At 32.9% G+C, this 23,974-nt stretch overlaps 1 protein-coding gene across 1 annotated transcript; it reads left to right on the plus strand.

The window, feature by feature from the left end:
• Positions 1–15,283: 15,283 nt before the first annotated feature.
• Positions 15,284–20,078, plus strand: LOC139863587 (uncharacterized). The gene is made up of 14 exons (XM_071852207.1): positions 15,284–15,391; positions 16,237–16,374; positions 16,462–16,566; positions 16,800–16,883; positions 16,960–17,075; positions 17,181–17,282; positions 17,635–17,751; positions 17,857–17,913; positions 18,011–18,077; positions 18,491–18,544; positions 18,667–18,741; positions 18,856–18,891; positions 19,019–19,098; positions 19,877–20,078. The coding sequence occupies exons 1-14, from the start codon at positions 15,284–15,286 to the stop codon at positions 20,076–20,078; spliced, it is 1,341 nt and encodes a 446-aa protein (XP_071708308.1).
• Positions 20,079–23,974: the final 3,896 nt, after the last annotated feature.

Consider the following 23,974-nt stretch of genomic DNA (forward strand, 5'->3'; position numbering starts at 1 on the left):
AATATATATAAACATGGAAAAGTTCGGGTCACTACATTATAATTATATAACGGACTTTAAAATAATTAAACGGAAGGTAAACGGAAAAAGGCGGGATGTTACAACTAAGTGGAGGGTTCCCGTTCACTTAGAACTTTTTGTTCGTGACTAGTTAATTATCTAAATCAAAGACTTGAATAACAATTGCCTTTGCGTTCGCTATACACAATTCAATCTTGTTTAGTGTAACCGTTTGAACTTAATCTACCCCCTTGGTCCGGTTTAGCATACAATCAATTAAGATAAATTAATTGTAAACTAGTGTATTAAACTAACAAGAGTTCTCTTTATTAAACAAAGACACTAATAAATCAAGCTCATAAGATTAAACATTAACAAAATTCGATCTTTTATTCAAACTATTAAATTAAACATGCATAAATTCATTAATCATAAATATAACATCCAAAAACCTCGGTTATTAATCTAGATGAACATTAAAAACTTAGCCAACAATCATGGCTAAACGCAAAATCACAAATAAATAATAGAAAGAATTCATTGTATTGACAAAGAAATCAACCTAGATGAATAAGTAATCTTGAATGATAGACGGATTGATCCTTGTTGATGGAATGATTGAGTTGTTTAGATAAAGATGGAGTTCTCCAAAATCACCTAATTTTCGCACATTTCTCTTCAAAAAACAGCCAAAGTAAAAAGTGATAGCTTCCCTATTAAAAATTAGGTTTTAAACAAAACTGACCCGGCAGGCCCTTTCTCGCGATCGCGAGAATTCTCCTTGCAAATTCTTGTGATTGCGAACTCTTCAAAACTGGAAACACGCGTTCGCGAATGCTTACGTCGCGGCTGTAATTCACCCTCGATGCAAAAGTCGCGATCGCGAAACTTGTAGTGTATATATTCTCACAATCGCTAATGGCCAAAATCTCATTATGAACTGCTGAAATTATGACTTTTAAACTCATATTCCTTCATCACACTTGACCCAACTGAATAAAACTGGTACTCTTGATAAACCAATGTAAAATGTATCTCAAAACGCTTCAATAACCAACTTTAACCTCTTTTCAGCTCTCAAACTCATTTCTTTATAAAAACCCTCAAATTGTATCCAAAATGGCTAAAATATGAACAATATTGTTAAGATAAACGTATGTAAGATATAAAATATCAATGAGTTTAATTTTGTGTTGAAGCGATTAACCACATCATCCCACGCTTTGATGGAGGACATACAGTTTGCCGACTGGTAAACCGAGATAATTAAAAGGTAGGGCACCTTTATTTTATATAACGTAATAAATATATTTAAAACCTTCCAAATATAAGTAAATAGTAATGTAAATATATTTAAAACCTTCTAAATATAAGTATATAAGTAATTGATAAATAGTAATGTAAATATATCTAAATATAAGTAATTAAAATTTATTTTTTCCTGATAAATTGATACGTCATCAACTTTTAAAATAGATACTAATTAAGGCTGTCACGTAAGTAATTTAAAACCTTATTTTATATAATGTATAAATTTAATTTATTTTGTTCTTGTAAAGGAATGATAACTTTGTTTTATATGACTTAGCTCAATAATTACATGTTTTATTTTGCCTTTGAAATTACAATAAAATTATGTATTAATTTTTTTTTGGAATGACAAATTTTATTAGACTACTAGCAAGACGCTAGAGCAACAAAGAAAAGAAACAAGATTATATAGGCTTTATATGTTAAAATTTACGTGTCCATTTATAAAATTTTAATTTGTATGACTACTTATAATATTCTTATACTAGTTTTATGAGCCCGTGCGTTGCACGAAAATATAAAAACTAAGGATTTTATCAGTTACATGAAATAATCATTTTATGAGCCCATGATTTGAGAATATGTTATATATTCTTGCGGTTGATCTATAGTTTTGTGTGTTCGTGCGTTGCACGAAAACGTAAAAACTAAAGAAATTATCAATTATAAGAAACAATCATTTTATGAGCCCATGATTTAAGGATTTGTTATGTATTCTTGCGATTGACTTAGATTTATTGAAGGAGACGTATTAGGTTAGTTGAGAATATTGATATTGAAATTGATATTGATAAGTATAACATGATACATAAAGTCATAAAACAATAAATTTAGCAACACATGACGATGTTTGATTTTTACTTTCTCGAGTTTTTTTTGTTTAGAAATAAATCGCTTTAATAAAAACTAAATTGCATCATTTAAGTTAAATGAACATACTAATTGAGTTATATTTACATAATAATACTAATCTTGATACAAATGTTTTACAAGAGAGATCATTTAAAGATTTACCAAGTAATTATTTAGTTAGGTAGGAATAATAAATATAAACTATTTAATCATATGATGTGCAAATTTTTAGATATACTCCTTTTCACAACCGAGTACATGTTATCATTTTTTATATTTTGTATTATTTAAATGGTCATTAAATTATATATAAAATCATATTTCTAACATGGATAATAATATGGCCTGGTGGTGATAGCTACAGAAATAAAAGGATATATATTAACCAGAGTTGAAAATACCCTGAAATAATAGATATTGAGCTATATTTTCGTGTTATTAATAATACAATTATTTTCATAATAAAATAAAATTAAAATTAAACTATTAAAACAAATATGGTAAGTTTATTCAATAGAAAAAATATGGTAAGTTTATTCTAGAGAAAAATATGGTAAGTTTGTTATAGAGAAAAGGGATAATGGCACCAAAATGCATTGAACTTTCATCAAAATCCTATTGTATGCATTCAACTTTCAAAAGTCCTATTGTATACATTCAACTTTATATTTTCTCCTATTGTATGCATTCAACCTGTTATAACAGGTTACCTTCTAGGTCACCTTCTAAAATATTTACATCTTTAGTCCTTCATATTTGTAAATTCTAATTTCATTAGTCCTTTTGTTAAACAAAACATTTATATCTTTATGGAACTGGTTCTGAAAGTTTATAACAAACACCAAACAAACAAAATCATTAATATATGTATCGGTGTGTATTTGATATGTAAAAATGTCATCTTTTTAAATTTGTGAATTCATATAATCTAACTTCATAATTATGATCATTCGTATAATTTGTCTTTAGAAGTGTTCTCACAATATATAAAAGTACACGAATATTTGTGTTTGTTAATTCTCAGTTGATATGCTCTTGACCTGAAATTGTTGTATTTCGCTGATCATAATTTTTTAGAATTTTAATCACAAAATTTTATAGCCACAGTAGGTTGTATGAGTAAAATGGGTTGAAATTTCCACCTCTACTCAATGTTTTTTTTTGTTTCTCAACTTATAACCGAATTATTGTCAAGGTTTTTCCAGGAAACGCTATTTGCTATGCTTGTTGAGATTACAGAACGAGCGATGGCTCATTGTGACAATAAAGAAAGATGTTATTGTTGGTGGTGTGGGCTGCAATGAAAGGTTATAAGAGATGTTGAGATAGATTAAGATTATATGAAGCTGAGTTCTATGTTTTACTATAAATGATGATACTTTCAATTCAACTAGATTAAGAGGGGAAAAAATGATGTAGAATAGTAATAGTGATGCCATTGTTCATAAATAGAAGACTACCGATTAAAATTTCACCCAACAAATTGGTGTAAAATAAATACTAATTAAGTATTGATGTCACTTTGCTGGATCCTTGGGCTCTCTTTATTTTTTCTTTTAGTTCAGTCCGCAAAAACTGGAACACGAATGTCATACTGATCTGGGAAGACAAGACAGTTGATAAAGCTATAGGAAATTGCACGAACTAGTTCACTAGAGTTTTGTTGTGCTCCAATGCTTCGAGCCCTGCGTACAACATTGTGCAGATATGATATCGATGGAACCTTGTCTAATTTGCAGGTACTTAATTTGGTGTAAACAATACTGATGATAAACAATGCAAATACTATTATTGATAAACAAAACAAAACAAAAAAAGAGACAAAAACATTTCAAATGCACTTTCAGATACACACCGATACATACATTAATGATTTTGTTTGTTTGGTGTTTGTTATAAACTTTCAGAATCAGTTCCATAAAGATATAAATGTTTTGTTTAACAAAAGGACTAATGAAATTAGAATTTACAAATATGATGGACTAAAGATGTAAATATTTAGAAGGTGACCTAGAAGGTAACCTGTTATAACAGGTTCAATGCATGTAATAGGATAAAATATAAAGTTGAATGCATACAATAGGACTTTTGAAAGTTGAATGCATACAATAGGATTTTGATGAAAGTTCAATGCATTTTGGTGCCATTATCCCTAGAGAAAAATATGGTAAGATTATTCTAAAGAAATATATGGTGTAAAGAAAATATGGTAAGTTTATTCTAGAGAAAAATATGGTGGTTACACGTGGCATAATTAAATGAGGTAATTACATGTGGCATAATTGAATCTAGTAGTAACACGTAGGATTTATTGCACGCGCTTTATATAATGTATAGATAGATTTCAAATAGGGATAATAATGGTAGAAAAAAATATGTGACCCAAGAGTATCCGATAGGTGATGGGCGATGTGAAATACAGTAACGGGTATGGGTAAAATGTGTATCCGCTAATGGGTCACGGATATACGATATCTATATCTATTGTGAAAAAAATCTAATCCGGTAATAACAAAACTAATTTAACTTACATAGTTACATGTTATTTTTTATTTTTTTTTCAAAAAGCAAGAATATATTAACACGAGCCCACTAAGGGGGGAAACCCGTACAAACAAACAGAGCCGAAGACTACAATTACATACGAGAATAACAAAAATGATAGAGCACTAAAGTTGCAGAGGTAGCAACTACTAAACCATTACATTACGCAAAACAAGACCATGGATTCGAGATCCAACCTGGCCAATCCAATCTATGCTTCTTCAAACGATTAGAGATCCACTCAAATGATTTGAGTTGAATTTCCATTAAGCCCGAAGGACCGCACCAAGAAGAGTTAGAGAACACCTTTTGGTTACAATTCTTCCATATCAAATAACCGCACGTCCACTCGATTGCTTGCCAAATACTCGACCAAAGCGGGGATAGAGATCGGTTGCAATTGCCTCTAAACGATTCCTTAAATGCTCAAGTTTGTAACCGACCCTAAACTCCACCATTTATAAACACGAACCCAAATATCCATAGCATAACGATAAAATATTAACGAATGCTCAATAGATTCCACATCATCATCACATAGAGGGCACCTAACGGAATCCAAGTCTATACCTCTTTTATCAAGTTCGGTACGTACCGGGATCCGCCTTTTTAGTGCTCTCCATATGAAGATCGCGACTTTTGAAGGAACCAAGTTATTCTTCAAGAAAGTTTCATTGTGTACAAATAACCCATAGTTGAGGATTTTTTCGTCTATAATGCTTGCTAACTTCTTTGTAGTAAATAATCCATTACCCGATAGGTCCCAAAACCACGAATCCTTAGCCTTATCTTGCTTCACATAAGCGTTTAGTAGTGCATTAAGAGAATCAAGATCATTGATGGCTCTACCCGAGATATCTCATTTCCACCTAAAATTACAAACAATAGAATGTTCGTTCCAAGTTACTCGGTCTCGTACTTTTGCATTCGAATCTTCATCCAAATGAAATAACCGCGTAAACTTTTGCTTTAATGGTGTGCCGCAAAGCCATAAATCATCCCAAAAGTTCATGTCCGCTCCGTCACCGATTTTCTTTAAGAATGAGGAATTGAAATTTGTGTCCATCTTCTCGATCATGGTACCTGCACGTAAAATATTGGACCATACACTACTCACCCCTAACGATCCGGAAAGACACGTAGGAGAAATTAGTCCGTTAGAACCATAAATACTCTTAATAACTGAGACCCAAAGTGCATTCAGCTCGATTTTTGCCCGCCAAAACCACTTTCCCAAAAGAGCGAGATTTTTTCCCCTAAAAGACCCAATATTGAGACCCCAAATTCATAAGGTAAAAAACATTCATCCCATTTAACCCAAGACAATTTGGAACACTCACCCGTCCCGCCCCAAAAAAAGTTTCTCTTGATGCTCTCCAAATTTTTTGTAATACTCATAGGGGCACGAAATAGGGAGAAATAATAAAGCGGTAAGCTACAAAGAACCGACTTAACAAGCGTTAATCTTCCACCATAAGAAATCGATCTAGCTTTCCAATTCATGAGCTTCGAGTTGAATTTGACAATCACGGGTTTCCAACTTTGCTCCTTGCTCATATTTTTACCAACTGGAAGACCAAGATACATAAACGGGAGTTCACCTACCTTACATCCAACTCAAGAAGCTAAACCTTCAATATCACCACTAGCAACACCCAACCCGTACAACACGCTTTTATGAAAGTTGATTTTGAGTCCCGATAAATTCTCAAAACATTTAAGAATTTTCATGAGGTTACAAAAGTTTTGGCTTTGCCAATCCCAAAAAAAAAATCGTATCATCCGCGAATTGTAGGTGAGATAAGTTTACTTTAACTTTCCCTACTTCAACACCTTTAAAAAGACCTTCACCACAAGCTCTTTTAACTATAAGATTCACACCCTCTGCCGCAATAAGAAAAAGGAAAGGTGATAACAGGTCTCCTTGGTGAACCCGTCTCTCGATAAGAAATTCGTTGGTAGGTGAACCATTAACCAAAATCGAGATTGATGCCGATTTGAGACATGCGTGAATCCACTTTCTCCATCTAGTTCCAAACCTCATTCTATTCATCATATCCAACAAGAAATCCCAATTCAAGCTATCAAATGCTTTCTCGAAATCAACTTTGAAGATGAGGCTTTTCTTCTTTTGTCGCTTTAAATAATCAATGGCCTCATTTGCAATTAGTGATCCGTCAAGAATGTATCTACCTTTAAGGTATGCACTTTGCTCGAAACCAATAACCGAAGGCAAGACTTTCCTGATACGAATGGAGAGCACTTTTGCTAGAATCTTGTAATAACAACCTATTAGGCTTATGGGTCGATACTCGTTAAGTCCCAATGGATCATTATTCTTTGGGACTAGAGTAATGAAAGAAGCGTTACAACCTTTGGAGATATCACAATTTTCCTAGAACCAATCTAATGCCTTCATAAGATCGCTTTTGATCATTTCCCGGTGTAAGTTGAAGAACTTAAATTTGAAACCATCAGGGCCAGGCGCTTTTAAACAATCACATTCTTTAATTGCTTCTAGAATTTCTTTTTCCGTGAATCTACTCTCAATCTCAGCAGCCTGAACATCAATAATATGCGTAATGATATTGAGTACCTGAACCGAAGGGTTACTGATATGCACGCGTGCTGCTGTGTCTTCGAAAGGGTCTGGAACAGCAACATTGGGACCAGCCGTAGCTGCAGTGGCAGCAGGGGCTGCTGTAGCAGCAGAAGCGTTCGGGACAGAAACATTAAAGACGAATCCAGTAGTATTAGTCACGACGTGTTGGTTATGAACCCTACCCACATACGGGTTGTTAGCAAGACGCATTTTATTCACATTTCTTTTCTCGTATTGTGCCTTAAAATGATCGTGAATAGCTTGCTTTATCTCAAAGGGATCTTCACACCAATTCCTATTTATGCTTAAGCCTCGAATGTTTCTTTTTGAGTGTCTTCTTTTAAAAACCGCATGGAAATATTTGGTGTTTTTGTCCCCATCTTGAATTCATTTGACCCTCGATTTTTGTCTAGCCATGTTCACCTTAACCTTGTCCTTTTCCAACCATTGTTTTCTAGCCTCAATTCAACTCTTCCTATCCTCATCACTTAGAACCCGACTCTCCGCTATCATCTCCCATTCACAAGCTTTCTTTTTGAGTTCTTCTATTTCGTAATCGATACTCCCAAAAGTAGTTCTACTCCAATCTTTCAATGCTTGTTTGACATTCTTAAGTTTATTACAAAATACACAATCAAGCCTATTCCCATCAACTTTAATATTCCATGCTTCCTCCACTACCTTTTTTGAATCCTCACCTTCTAACCATTCATCAAAAAATTTTGTTGGCTTCGGTCCGAAATCTATTTCTCTATCTCTTAGGACTAGAGGACAATGGTCTGATAGCTTTCTTTCAAGAGCTAGAGCCAAAACATTTCCCCAAGTGTTATGAAAGCTTTCGGAGACGAGAAATCTATCCAACTTGCTAAACTTCAACCCGTTATCACAAATTCGAGTGAATTTCTTGCCACCTAACGGAACATCTATGAGTTGATTCTTTTCTATGAATTCATTGAACCATTTAGCCCATCTTTCAACAAATTCACAATTTTTCCTTTCACTTTGGTCTCTAACCTCATTAAAATCGCCACAAAGAACCCATGCCGCGTCATGTACACCTAAGAAAGAATCAAGACTCGACCACATAATCAATTTATTAGCATCATTGTGTGGATCATATATATTTACAATAAAAGTAAGTTCATTGCGCCCTTTCCATCTACCCGCAATAGCAATAAAGAACTCACTAAAAAAGGTTTGTTCCACCACAAACTCATTTTTATCCCAAATAATTAGAAACCCTCCCGAATTACCATTCTTCTCTTTTTGAATAAAATCAAACTCATGGGACCCCCAAACTAGACTAACTCAATTCTTATCTACGTTATTTAATCTAGTTTCTTGCAAATCGACAATACAAGGGTTTTCACAAAAAAGAAGTTTCCTACAATCCCCTATTTTACTAAACCTACCTGACCCAAAACCCCAAATATTAAGACAAATAATCTTCATTTTAAAAAATAAGAAACGAGAGTAACGAAAGCAGAGACTTAGACCTGATGGTGTTCGTCCCACACTAAACCGATGCGATTAGCAAATTCTCCAAGATCCACACTTCTTTCCGAGTTTTTGGGAATTCATCCCACAACCTTCCAAATTCAACGTTCGTGATTGTTTTAACCTCGTGGATTTAGACTTTGCCTTACCGTTTTTACCATTCTTCGAAGATACTTGGGAATCGGTCTTCTTTTTCTTGTCGTCTTTGTGTTGAGATCGGGCTAAACACTTGGCTCTCATAATCATCAAGGAGGCGCGCCAATTCCCAAATATCGAAGATTTCCCATTGACATTTGATTACTTCTTCTCAGAACTTTGATATTAATTCCATCCTCCCTGACTCCTACAAAATTGTCTCTGTCAGTATACCCTTTATCATCATCACTTGTGTCTACCCTCTGTGCTTTCTTTTTTCCTTTTTTGCTTTTGATCGAGTTCACACTTACACGCAAAGTATTATCATTGATTGATTTTGATTCCATCGTATCATCTTTCAAAGAATTGGAAGTCGACCCTATTGTGTCAGGAATTGATTTGCAATCGCTGGGAATCTCGCTTCTAACCTCGGTTCCTTTTAATTTCCCTTGGACTATATCATCCACACATTTCTCATTCAGCCCATTATTAAAGGAGTTTTCTGGCCTGAATCCACTAGGCCAATCCTTTCCACGTTTGCAGGCCCGTTTAAATTACTGTTGTAATTATAATTATTATCATTGGGTTCGTTAAAATTAGGCCCATTTAACTTGCTGGGCTTATCAGAATTACATCCATTAATGTTGGACTCATTTAACTTGTTAGGCTCCTCAATACCCCCCTCATTAAACCCATCTGAATTAGGGTATAAAGGGACCAGTGTTTGGAGGCTTGACCCTACTCCTTCGTCTGTTCGATTTCCCAAATCATCCAGCACACATGCTGTGACACCCTCATTGGAATTCGATTATGTTCCTTCATCTGTTCGATTCCCCAAGACCTCATCATTATTGATCTTTCTCTTTCCCATACCATCTGCAACGAAAATTGATGCTTCATCTTTCCATTATGTTTTCCGGTAGCTTTTGGCCTGACATATTCATCCCTACCGATTTTCGTGCCCGAATCTGCTGTTTAGCATCGTCTTCATCGTCTGATAAGGAGTAATAAGACCTAATCTCTCCTTCTTCTTCTTCATCGTCTTGATCCTCCTTATCATCTTTCCAGTCACTTTCTCTATCACTCTCCATATCAATTTGAATGAAGTCATCAAAATCTTTTCTGACCTTTACATAAAAGATGCTACTACCATATTTCAAATTAACAGTTTCCTCTATAGGAATAATGCCCCAAGATTTTATCAAAACTCGCCCGAAAATTAGGTTTTGATGACCTTCAAATGAACAATTATTAGTATCTAGTGTTTGACCCCACCAACCTGCAATTTTACGAAAGGTATTCTCCTTCCAGAGTTTGATTGGTACTCCAATAATATCTAACCACGTTAATCTACATGAGACAAGATATGGACTATCTCCACCATACTTTATGTTATCCAACCATTTGGAGAGGCAATGGTTCTCTTCATGTATAAACGAGTCCACTTTGGCTTTATCTTGAAGAACAATCATCATGTTGAGGCCCCCTAGGTATTTTAATTCGAAGTTTTGTAACCCTTCACCTTTGCATATTGATCGAAAATTGGCTAGACACTCGAAGATCATGACTGTTATTGGGGTTAGCGTCCTTGACATTAGGCCATTCATTTCTTTTCAGCCCTTCATTAAAGTTCCGGTCATCTTTCTCCCTCCAAACGAGTTCTGCTAATTGTGTGGCTTGCCTGGTGTTTGCAGCTACATCAGGTCTGCCGCCTTGGTTACTTGAATCGTCTTGGTGTGGTTCCTTCTGAAAGGACCCGTTCATATAAATTATAAACGAAACAATAGTTGATTACATCGTGAGGTATTTGACCTCTATATGATACATTTTACAAACATTACATTCGTTTTTAAAATACAAAATTTCTTTACGTTGACGGCTTGCATACCATTTCATAATACATCCAACTATAATTGACTTAATAATAATCTTGATGAACTCAACGACTCGAATGCAACGTCTTTTGAAATATGCCATAAATGACTCCAAGCAGTGGCGGATCCAGGATTTTATTTCACCGAGGGCATAAAAAAATTTAAAATCGTAGTAATTTTTTTTGGCAAAATATGGAAGTTTTGGGGCAAATTATGAAGGTTTTGGGGTAAAATTTGAAGGTTTTGGGGCAAAATATGTAGGTTTTGGGCCAAAAAAAATAATTCACCGGGGGCAAAGTCGAAAAATTCAAAATTTTTACACTGAAAATTTCAAATCCACCGGGGGCGCGCGCCCCCTCCCTAATACATTGGATCCGCCTATGACTCCAAGTAATATCCTTAAAATGAGCTAATGCACAGCGGAAGATTTCTTTAATACCCGAGAATAAACATGCTTTAAAATGTCAACCAAAAGGTTGGTGAGTTCATAGGTTTATCATAAACAATAAAATTCATCATTTTGATAGACCACAAGATTTAAATACAGTACACCTATCTCGTGTACAAAACTATTTTTCATAATGCTTAGCAGAGTAGGTTCGTATCCTTTTCTCCCCCGTAGGTTGCCTCACGATTTTTAAATAACCGTACACATATCTCGTGCACAAAAATAATACACATAACCTGTGTATAAAAATCATTCTCTCGATACATAACATTCAATTTGATTTCATTGCTCAACATGGTAACTGACCTTAACATATAATGCGCATCAATAATATCCCCAAAAACAGAACTTCTCGTCTGTATAATATATAAACTTCGAAGTACTAAACACCACGCCCACTAGCCCTTCCGTCTAGTGAACATTCTGGTGGGGGTGTTAAACTCGGTAGCTACCTTTAGGATTCGCATGAATTAGGGCCATACCCGTTTCTAATTCTTAGGTTACCAAGCAATAATAATCAGGGAAAAATATTCACATCAATTGGTGGCAATTATCATGTCCACCTAATTCAATAATAATCCACAGAACTTCTGTCTGCATAATAATTCAACTGTCCCTCTCAATTCTGGGTAAAATATAAAAAGTGTTAAAACTTAACAAATAGTTCCTATATACATTTTTAATAAGCCTAAAATTTATATAACTCATTTTCGGATCACCGTTTATTTTAAAATCATATAAGTTTGAATTTAGTTTGCTTAATATCAATCGGAACATTAAACGAGTATTACAATCATTTAATATATATTTTTTACTATACTCTATTTATATATATATAGATATATTTTAAATAATAATTATTATATATTATTTTATTTTACATTATTAATTCTAACAATTAAATGGTATATCAATATTTCCAGTTATTATATATACATATAATTATATATATATCTACACATACATTTACAATTAATTGTTCGTGAATCGTCGAAACTTGGTCGAGGTTAAATGAATTCATGAAATAGTTCAAAATTTTTGAGACTCAACATTACAGACTTTGCTTATCGTGTCGAAAATAATAAATCGTATCGAGAGTTTGGTTTAAAATTAGTCAAAATTTTTCGGGTCGTCACACCTTCTCCTTTCGATCATTGGATTTAAAAACCCTAAGCATAGTACCGTCGATTCTGATTTCCCGTAACTTCTTCAACATCCTTTCATCATCATCAATGTTCCCGAATCTTACAAACGCAAATCTCTTCCCATTCTTTAATCTTTTTCGCACCATATAGACATCTCTTACTTGACCAAAGTTCTTGAACATCCTCCCTAATTCCTCAACTTTCCATTCTTCTGGAAAATTGAAAAACATGAACGATTTGATATTGTTTCAGAATAATCGCCTTTTGTTGTCGATCCCGTTGTAATTACCGCTATAGAAATCCCTAACCCTATTCGTGCCCTTTGATTTTTTCCTCCTCACCTCTTGCCACTCTCCCTCACCTTTTTCTCTTTCTCTCTCTTGATTTTTCTCTCTCTCTTGATTTTTCTCTCTCACACATTTTGTTGTCTCTTGTCGAGACTTGCATGTTATTATACACATGCAATTATTAAATTTATAATTATCATTGCATGGAATTGGATAAGATATTACTAGCATAAAATAGTACATGTAAATAAAAAAATATTATTAATGTCATGTTATTTATCTATATAATTGTCAAATGATATTAATTTTTTTTAAAGGCAAACAAAAATTTATTAATTATAAGAATATATTACAAGGAGAGGATCTATTAACACATCGATCCTAATACAGGAAGAGCACATCACAAACAGACTCGAATTATTGAGGACAAACCATATAACCTATAACTAAACTAAGTTATATGCTATACAAGATGAGGGAAACAATAAACTGTAAACTCGAAAAGTGAGATGTATTGCAGGAAAAAGGTTCAAAAACTCAACAGTCTCCTCACAATGAACGGAACTTGTAAAACTAAGCTGAAGTGTGATGCAAAATATAGTGGTGGAGGCCTGGCTTGCCGTTTACCCGGGGTTTACCAACTAGAGGGGAGCCATTATGGCTCGTCGCTAGAGGGTTCCTCGTAAAAAAAAAAAAAAAAAAAAAAATAGTGCTGATTTCAGCGACAAAGTATGTCGACCATATCTCAATTAGCACAAAGCGAGAGATATTGAGAAATGAACAAAAACTTGCAATTCACGAAGAAGTTATTTGTCGACCATACCTCAATTGTCAACTGATATTAAAAATTTCTGGTAATTAAAATATTATTCATTTAATTATTTGTTCGTAAGTTTCAAGTTTGAAAATCTAATCCATATGCATAGCGTTAAAGAGGTTTCTCAAATATTTTGCTCGTGTAAATTAAAAAATTATATTTTAAAAGATAAAATTTTCTCAATTCATAAAATTATTGAATTATATAAGATTCGTGGGTAAATTCGTGACTCGCAGATATTTGCAGGTACGGACATTTATTAAAAAATAAATCTTTCAAATGAATATTCGCAGAGTAACAAGTTGACAAAAGATCAGTCGGTATAGATGATGGATCTCTGGATCCGCGCTCACGATTCGCGAGTGCCATCTTCAATTTCAACTACGTTTGTGCGTTCATTCATTTACATTTCTTTTAAACCTATATCAAGTTTTATATATCATAAGTTTTATATATCATGTTATAGACTAATATATATATTTTAAAAGAAAATCAAATAACTAACCTAAAGGCTTATTTTTTCCCATTAAATTATTGATTATGATTATTTTAGAGTTAGATTCAAACGATAATTATTTCATTTTTTTAGTCAGAATAATAATTATGGAGTAATATTTACTGAACATTTGAAGAGAATGTGAGAAGGAAAACAAAAACAAGAAGGTATATATATATATATATATATATATATATATATATATATATATATATATATATATATATATATATATATATATATATATATATATATATAGTGGTAGGATCAAGAGGGAAGTAACCATTCGGGGGGAAGCGGGGGGAAGCAAAAACTTTTTTTTTTCGATTTTTGAAAAAACTTTGTTCACGAACATTATAGATGAGATGAAAATATGAACATTTAGTAGAGACACTTTGTGATAAATGTTTTTATTTTGGCGGGAAAACGCTCGAAGAAGTAATATATAACAATTATCGTGTTTTTCGAGCGTATTTTGAGGTTTTAGCTATTGGGGTTTAGATATTAGGGTTTAGATGTTAGGGTTTATAGGGTTTAGATATTAGGGTTTAGAAATTTAGGGTTTAGGGTTTAGATTTAGGATTTAGATTGAGTTTTTAACACGAACGGTTTAGAGTTTAGGGTTTGGTGTTTTGGGTTTATGAATAAACCCAAAACACCAGACCCTAAACCCTAAACCCTAAACCCTAAACTCTAAATCGGGCTAAATTTTACTTCACAAAACATGAAAAAAAACGTTCATATTCTTCACGAACAATATTATCTTGAATGTTATTTTTGTCGATCGTTTTCCCGCCTAAATAATAACATTCATCACGAAGTGTCTCTTCTAAATGTTCATATTTTCGTGTGATCTTGATGCCGGGAAAAAAAAAATTTAAAAAAACGGAAAAAAAAAAAATTTTGCTTCCCCCACTTCCCCCCGATTGTTTACTTCCCGTTGATCCCGCCCCTATATATATATATATATATATATATATATATATATATATATATATATATATATATACATATACATATATATATACGAAATATGTACGTATGCTATTGCAAATGATCAATGAAGAATCAGCCAAAAAAAATCAAATTTTGGATCCCTTTTCTCCATAAATTCATATTCAGCATTTTCTGGGTAAAGTATGTGTTCGTTCTCTAATTGCCATTCATAATAAATCATTACCGAGTACTCCGTATATTTATTTTTTCTAATTCTCGAGTGAATCTTAATAATTATAATAATAATAAAAATTGTTTCTTCAGGGTTGGATCATGGTGATGAGAAGATCAAATGAGACATTGAGATTAATTTTAACAACTTATATTGGTGTTGTCATTGGTTTCTTTTTAGGGGTATCATTTCCAACACTTCTATTATTTAACCAGGCATGTATGCCTATCTTCTTTTGCTTTGTTGTGCTAATATGCTAACCTATTAATGTGAAACCGATTATGGTGGACCCGATTAGGTCAACGGGCGAGCGGTTTGGATAACATATCGAGTATGATCATACCAGCACAAACGCACTGGATCCATAAGACCTCGAAGTTAAGCGTACTTGGGCGATCAAGAGTAGTACTAGGTTTGGATAACACGTCAAAATGGATTTGGTCCAAACCAAGTACATTATGTATGGGACCGGTCAAGTTGACCAAGACACTCTATCCGAAATTTTATAACTTTTTTTATGTAACTAAAGTCTTTTGCAAAAGGTTTTTTTCCGGTAACCCGAGTGGCCCACGCCAGACAGTCCCATGCCCAACACGTTATAGGTAAATCGAGCTGACCTGGCGGCAAGGTAACATTGTTTAGGAACGAGTTTCAAACCTGGGCCATTTTTTTGTGTGCACAAAAAGGCAAATTTTTTTGAAATAACTCGGAATGCTAAAGGACCCTTTCACTAACCAGCCGGGCTACACGTGCGACGTATCTACTCGTAAATGTGATCACAAACGTTATTTTACCTTCATAAAAATAATAATGATACTTCGAAAAAATGTTATATGAGATTTGTATAGTTGCATGAAAAAGATCAGACAGCCTCGGAAACTTGATGTTCGACCCATTTGAACCGTTACATTTCAAATCCCTTAGACATAAAGTGTAACCTAAATCGGTCCGTTTATTAAAAAAATGGGTTGAAATTGCCATATTCACTTTCATATAAATGATTACAAGAGAAAGTTGACAAGGATTTGTGTATTTGATTATGCTCAAAACAAACCTGCAGTCTAATTTGTCTCCCTCGATCAGCCTGCGTGATGTTGAGGATAAGTACCCAGGCCTCCCAACCCAATCCGTCTTAAATATCTGGTCTTCTATGCAACACAACGAACTCGTGGCATCAGGTCTACCTAAACGTACAAAGGTGATATTTTCGTTTCGTACCATTGTTCGAGTATCTAAGCACTAAATTATATTGAAGGCAGAACTACTATGTTTACTTTTAATGCAGATATGGGCTCCACAAAATCCTCGCGGGGCTGAAAGGCTACCCCCGGATTTAATTGCACCCGAGTCGGATTTATACACCCGTAGCTTGTGGGGTTCCCCTAGTGAGGTATCTTGTGGATCAAGAAACTATTTTTTTTTCAAATAAGAGTGCGTTTGATTGCCTCTTAATCAAATGCTGAACCAGTCGGCATTCAGTGCCTTTGTTTGTGACATCTGAATGACAAATGATGATGAACCGTTAAGCAATCTTTGTTGAACTATTCAGAGTTGAAATACTGCATATACATTATGTTGGTTTCGTTTGTGTTAAAAATTTAGTTAGTTGGTTGAAATTTGCAGGACTTGACCATGAAACCAAATTATCTTGTAGCCTTTACGGTCGGTTATGAACAAAAGGATAATATCGATAAAGCGGTGAAGAAGGTTGGGTACTTATCCTCTATATTTCCTATTAGTTCATGTGTGCACAATGAACATATCTAATTCTAGCTGTTTGCAGTTTTCCGACAACTTCACACTTCTATTGTTTCATTACGATGGCCGAACAAGTGAATGGAATGAATTTGAATGGTCAAAGAAGGCTATACATGTTAGTGCTCCCAAACAAAGTAAATGGTAAAGTTCGTACATGGTTTCTTAAAGCCGAACACATGTTTTTTTAGGCTTAAATTATGTGAATGAATTTTTCTTAATGCAAACTTCCTAAAACTTGGGGTGCAGGTGGTATGCTAAACGTTTTCTGCATCCAGATATTGTGGCACCGTATGATTACATATTCATCTGGGATGAGGATCTAGGGTTGGATGACTTCGATGCTGAAAAGTATATATTTTTTAAATTTTTTTTGATTTTGGGTTACAGGTGTCTTTTCAACCCATTTTACTTGTGCACGGGCCGGGCTGGGCTTTGTCAAAATTTTCTACAGTTTAATGGTTAGAATTAATAAAAATAGCAAATTAGAAACATGGGTCAAAAGTGGATGCGTGTGTGTGATCATATTTAATTAAGCAACTCTATAAGAATGAATTCGGATAAAGTCAACCAGATCCAGCCCGTTTTGATCTACATTACCGGACCCGTATGACCCGCCCATATTGCCACCTTTACTACTGGTTATCAGAAACCCAGTATTGAAAGGTAGCTACTATAAACTGATTTAGCTTATGGTATGTAGGTACATTCAAGTAATAAAGAAACATGGATTAGAAATTTCGCAGCCAGGTTTATTAGGAAATAGTCGACAACTATCATGGCAAATGACCAAGAAACAAAACAATACCGATATGCACAAGTAAGACATCATTCTATAAACCTTAAATAGCTTAACTTATCTATGAGATAAGGCCTCAATATTATATTCTTATATCGATTATTGTTATACGGAATTACTTCGCAGGTCAGCTAAGGAAAGAGTAGGTTGGTGTTTTGACCCACATTTGCCGCCATGTGCAGCGTATGATTATTTTTTATATATTCATCAAATTTAGTCTTTATTCTTGTATAGTCGATAAAGAAGTAAATAATTATTACAAAGCGTTTATAATATGCAGATTTGTTGAGATAATGGCCCCTGTATTCTCACGGAATGCATGGCGCTGTGTTTGGCATATGATCCAGGTTTACATGAGTCTTGATAATATGTTCTCAGTGTGCATATTAGTAATATAACTAGTTGAAATTGCAATTATGTTCCATTAACTTATTAGCAGATTGTATTTGGGCTATGTCTAATCTCTAAGGTGTCAAACAGATAAAACCAGAAAAAATAGTAGAAGAAAACGGGTCGAGCCTATCAGAAGTCGCCCAAAGTGTATTTAATAAGTCGTAATGTGACAATAACGGTAAATAACAATTTGGAAATCTTGGACAAAATATGTTTCAGGTTGATCCAACTTCATCCAATCCATTTCAACCCATACAAAAAGTTTCCTTTTTGATCCATTACCCAAAATCACTTGAATTACCCAATTTGCCACCTCTACCACCACTTTTTTTTTACTTTAAGCAATATCACTTTTTTTTGTCTGCAGAACGACTTGGTTCATGGATGGGGCCTTGATTTTGCCCTTAGGAGGTGCGTACAGGTAAGATTTTCACTTTCAGTTATATAATTGCACTTGAATTTTATGATTCAAGAAGGAATATGGGTATAATGTATATTTGGAGATTCGTATTTATGTGTACTCAAGTTGATTACTTGATACAGCCCGCTCATGAAAAGATAGGAGTAGTAGACGCTCAACCGATCGTTCATCAAACACTTCCTTCACTTGGAAACCAGGTTTAAAGATTTTTGCTATTTGTGTAATGGGTCAAAATTACCACCTGTACACCTTTAGTCACCTTTAGTCACTTTTAGTTTTTTTTTTTTTTTTTTCCTCCTTTTTCTTCTCAGGGCATTGCACGGAAAGGAAAACCACCACGGGTAGCGGTATATTTCAAACACTCTTTATCATTAGTCTGCATTTCAAAATCTCATAAAGTGTAGTAATGCACATCTTAAGTAATATAATGATCATGTTGTGTTGCTAAAGTTTTGAGCTTTTTTATCATATCAGGTAAGGGAAAGGTGTAGAAGAGAGTGGATAACATTTCAAATACGAATGGCGTTGGCAGAGAAAGCATATTTGAAGATGAAGTCAATGGCATCAAATCAAACCAACACTACAGACCATTAAGGTAATTTACATTCATAACAGACTAAAAATGTCTAGATGTTATGGAAAATGTCTCTTGATGTTCATTATATAGGATTGAAGTTACCAATACAATCTATTTATTCAAAGTATATAGTACTCCTATATAAATCTATTTACACTGGTGCTATATTTGATGATCACATAGATATAAGTTATATTGATGATCAAGATATTTATGCCATAATAGAACAAGAAAGTGTATTCAGCTGTATTTGAATTATTTTGCATTTATGTATTTAAATTATTTTATATTTTTTCTACTTATCTTTTTTCATATATATGCAGTTGGGTTTACCAGAAGTCCTTGTAAAAGTATTCTCCTTTTTTCATATATCTTACTTTCCTCATACCCTGCCTTGGTGGTGCGATTGAGTAATGTTGTTGTTGTTGTAACGATTTTGTTATCGAAATTCATAGCTTTGATTTGTTTTATAATGTGATCTTGATTTGATATTTTGTGGAAATTGGTGGATAGAATTACAATTTTAGATGTAAATTTCGGCCTAACAATGTTACATTGTGCAGAACAAACAGACACTTGAAAATAACTAAACTAGAAACTAGCTAATATGATCAAACTAGCTAATAGACACCGAATCGATAGTTCTTTAACCATCTATATGGCATCATCACATAACGCAATAGGCTATGATAATATTTGTTAATAATAATTTGCTACGACATCCTTGGTTTACGCTTCTCATATGTCGATGTAAGGGAGAAGGTTAATAAAGCTAGAAGTGTCGAAGCGAATGTGAAAGAAAACTCGACTATTGTGTCATCTGTTAATGGCGAGGACATTGATGAATTTGAAAATGTAATTCAATTTGGTAACTTCGAAGCGAATGTGAAAGGAAAATCGAGTATTACGTCATCTCCTATTCCTTTGTTGGATCTGATGTTTCGGGTTCAAATGTGATTGCAAAATCAACAGCCAGCCTGTGAAAAGTGGATTTGTCAGCTCGACTTCAAGCTTAAAGGGTGGGTTTACGAACTCGAAGAATGTATTGCCAAAGGTTGTGAGGTTTGAAGATGGTTCTTTAATGAATAAACAAAAAAAAGGAGGCGGGCAAACTGTAACGTAGAAGGTTTTGCGCTTGTTCAAGTTCATCTTTCGAAGATTTTTGCTGCGCTTGGTTCCTTAAATGTAAAGAAAAGTCGAAGGCATCAGATTTGGGTACTTCTACGAAGACGAGGACCAAGGAAGTCAAAGGTTTTGTTGATAAAGAGTAAGATTAAGGCTAAAATGATTGACTCTAATTCGTTTTGTTTACAAGATCACGAGAACAGCATTGATTTTGAAGAAGCGATAAAAAAAAATTCAAAGAAGATCACGTGGTTGTTCGTGAAGGAAGTAGTAAGTCGGTTTTGGATAAGGTGACGTTCGGTAATATTGGTTTCTAGGGTTGATTCCTCTGCCGTTGACGTCGGGTACACGTATCAGTAATGCCGCGTCAAACGTTTTATCCTAGTCGTTTGATAATCGTGCGGGTAAAGGTGTCAATTGTCTTAAAGTTGATGGCATAGTTGTTAAAAGATTATCAGAACCGAAAAGGCAAACGTGCAATCGAGAAGAGTAAGTAGTGCTCGACAGGTTTTTGTTTGTTGTTTTGCTAGTTTGTGTGTTGGTGCTTCAGGTTCTCTTTGTTGGCTGTAGTTTGTTTGGTATGTGTGTGACTTTGTTGTATTACCTTATATAATTTGTTTGAGAACTCGTTGTTAGGGCTGTTTTACTGTTTCTGATTCTAGTCGTGACGATGTATTCTTGTTTGTCAACTTCATCTTTTAATGAAATAAAGAAATTTTAGCTATACGGTTTTCGTTATTTCGTCAAAAAAAAAAAAAAAAATTTGTCAATTATAATGCATTTAAATTATGTCTTGTAGTTACTATACATGCCATTAACTATAAATTAAATGAATAAATATAATGGTCATTCTACTATTTTTGTAAACTAATAGGTATTATATAACCATAATTTGTGTATTAAATCAAGAAACTCATCACCTATAAGAGCAGTGGGAGTGGTGGTATGTCACTTGCTTGTCCCCCTCCGTCCCACACAAAGTGACTATTCACCCACTCCCCTTGAACTTCACTTGATCTAGTCCCCCTATGTCAGTCGCATGGGCGACGAGGTTTACCCTTCTTTTTTTTATTTTTGCTTTTCTTTTTCAAAGGAATAATGTATTAAATATAATAAATATTATTTTAACACGCTTACTAACACACTAACTGACATATGTCACCACTTTCCATTTTTTTTACTCAGCAAGTCACGCCTGACATGCTAAGTGACCTCAGTCACCACTCTCAGTGTTCTAATATCTCTAAAAAAAATTGGTTACTTATAAAGTTTTAATATTAATATTATCATATATATATATATATATATATATATATATATATATATATATATATATATATATATATATATATATATATATATATATATATATATATAATATTATATTATATTTTTATAATTATTTTATTATATTATTATTATTTATTATTATTATTATTATTATATATATATATAATAAAATATAATATAATATAATATTATATATATATATATATAAAATATTATATTATATTATATTTTTATAATTATTTTATTATATTATTATTATTTATTATTATTATTATTATTATATATATATATAATATATTATATTATATTTTTATAATTATTTTATTATATTATTATTATTTATTATTATTATTATTATTTATTATTATTATTATTATTATTATTATTATTATTATTATTATTATTATTATTATTATTATTATTGTATTATATTACCACCTAGTCAATGTCTGGGTATTATTATTATTATTATTATTATTATTAGTATATTATAATATATTATATAATATTATTATTATTATTATTATTATTATTAATTAATATTAATATTATGTTTATTATTTACTATTATTATGTTTATTATTATTAATATATATATATATATATATATATATATATATATATATATATATATATATATATATATATATATATATATATATATACTAGTGAAATGACCCGTAGGACCATGAGTTTGTTTAAACGAAACAGTTTAATTATATATTTTAGGTATTAAGTGAATTTAAACGCTAAAGTCATTTATTTTAATGACCCGACGGATTTCGACTAAGAAAATTCTTGTTGTTTTTACAAACACATTGATGTACTTAACTTTGTCGGAATAAATGAACTACATTTATTCTCTCACCATCATCTTCCGATTTTCATCACAATTATTATTTTTCTTGTCATAAAAGTCTACATTAGAACCTTTTATTGAGACGTGTATTTCACATACATATATAACGTAATTAATTTCGCAAAGAGAACTCACATTTAAATTTGAATAATAATATAATAATAATTAATGAGAGTGAATTTTTTACCCAAAAAAAATAAATAAATAAGTAGATTTAATTCGATTATTCATTAATTAAATTAATGACATTACGTTAAGGGTTCAGATTTTTTCTTTATCTTTTTGATTTTGTCTTAAAAAAATAAATTAGCCTAATAATGAAATTATCATTATAGAATTATAATAGAAACTATACATAATATATTTTATAATTATAAATTAAATTAAATAATAATAATAATCTATAGATTCTATTATAATGCTAAAATGATGATGTCATAATTAAGCTATTCACCTTTATAAGAAAAAATCAAAAATAAAAAGAAAAAATTTGAGAACATCTTGATGATGTCATAAAAATTAATTACTTTTATTTAAAATAATTAAACCCATAAAATCGTATATCTATATGTTTTTTTTAATAATACGGATTTTATCAAGTCATAAATATCATCTCATACATTTAGAATGGATATCAAGTCAACCATGTTATATATAGAATGTATCTTATGACCTTAGACAGAGGATAGCTTGATTAGGCAAAGATTTATTTTGTATTGTATATATACGATGTATTGTATGTTATGAGACAATCAATTAAATTCAATATTATCTTACATGGGATCAGGCTGGGCCGATCCCTTCTTTTCCTCTGCAGCCGAATTCCTTTTTTCTTCTTCTTCAATCTTCAAGTTTCAATGGCTGATAAATTGTATCATCCTGCTCTTTCCATCTCTAACATCAAGAACCTCATCCCAATCACCCTTAACATCAAAGATACACAATACACCTCCTGGGCTCACCTCTTCAAAATCTATTGCACTGCTTATGATGTTTTGGATCATATCATCCCTAAATCTACCGATGCTGATTCCTCTGGTTCTACAAACACCAACGATGATACAACCAAAGATGCACTCTGGCATCGTTTGGATGCTATAGTCCTTCAATGGATCTATGGCACCATCTCTAATGATCTCTTAAGCAACATTCTAGAAGATGACACTACTGCAGCTGGTGCCTGGACGCGCTTACAAAACATGTTTCAGGATAACAAAAACTCTCGTGCCTTGTATCTTTAAAGGCAATTCAACACGATTCATCTCGATGATTTTCCTGACTGTTCAGCCTATTGTCAGGAAATCAAGGTTATTGCAGATCAATTACGAAACATTGGTGACAAGGTCTCTGATAATCGTATGGTTCTTCAGTTAATCGCCGGTTTGAATGCAAATTTTGACACTGTTGGGACATATTTTACCCAATTGACCGATCTCCCATCATTCTATGAAGCACGATCGAAGTTGTTGTTGGAAGAAACTCGCAAACAGAAACAAGCAATTAATAATAGTTCGAATCTTACCGATGCTGCGCTCATCACCACAACACCACAAACCGTCGCTGCTCACTCTTCTTCTCT

Source organism: Rutidosis leptorrhynchoides, chromosome 8 (assembly GCF_046630445.1).
Source record: "Rutidosis leptorrhynchoides isolate AG116_Rl617_1_P2 chromosome 8, CSIRO_AGI_Rlap_v1, whole genome shotgun sequence".
Classification (NCBI taxonomy): domain Eukaryota; kingdom Viridiplantae; phylum Streptophyta; class Magnoliopsida; order Asterales; family Asteraceae; genus Rutidosis; species Rutidosis leptorrhynchoides.

Excerpts from the sequence above, each read along its gene's own strand:
- LOC139863587 (XM_071852207.1), top strand. The coding sequence starts at position 15,284 with ATGAGAAGATCAAATGAGACATTGAGATTAATTTTAACAACTTATATT. Across the intron at positions 16,375-16,461 it reads GTCTACCTAAACGTACAAAG|ATATGGGCTCCACAAAATCC; the intron begins GTGATATTTTCG and ends CTTTTAATGCAG. Across the intron at positions 17,914-18,010 it reads CATTTGCCGCCATGTGCAGC|ATTTGTTGAGATAATGGCCC; the intron begins GTATGATTATTT and ends TATAATATGCAG.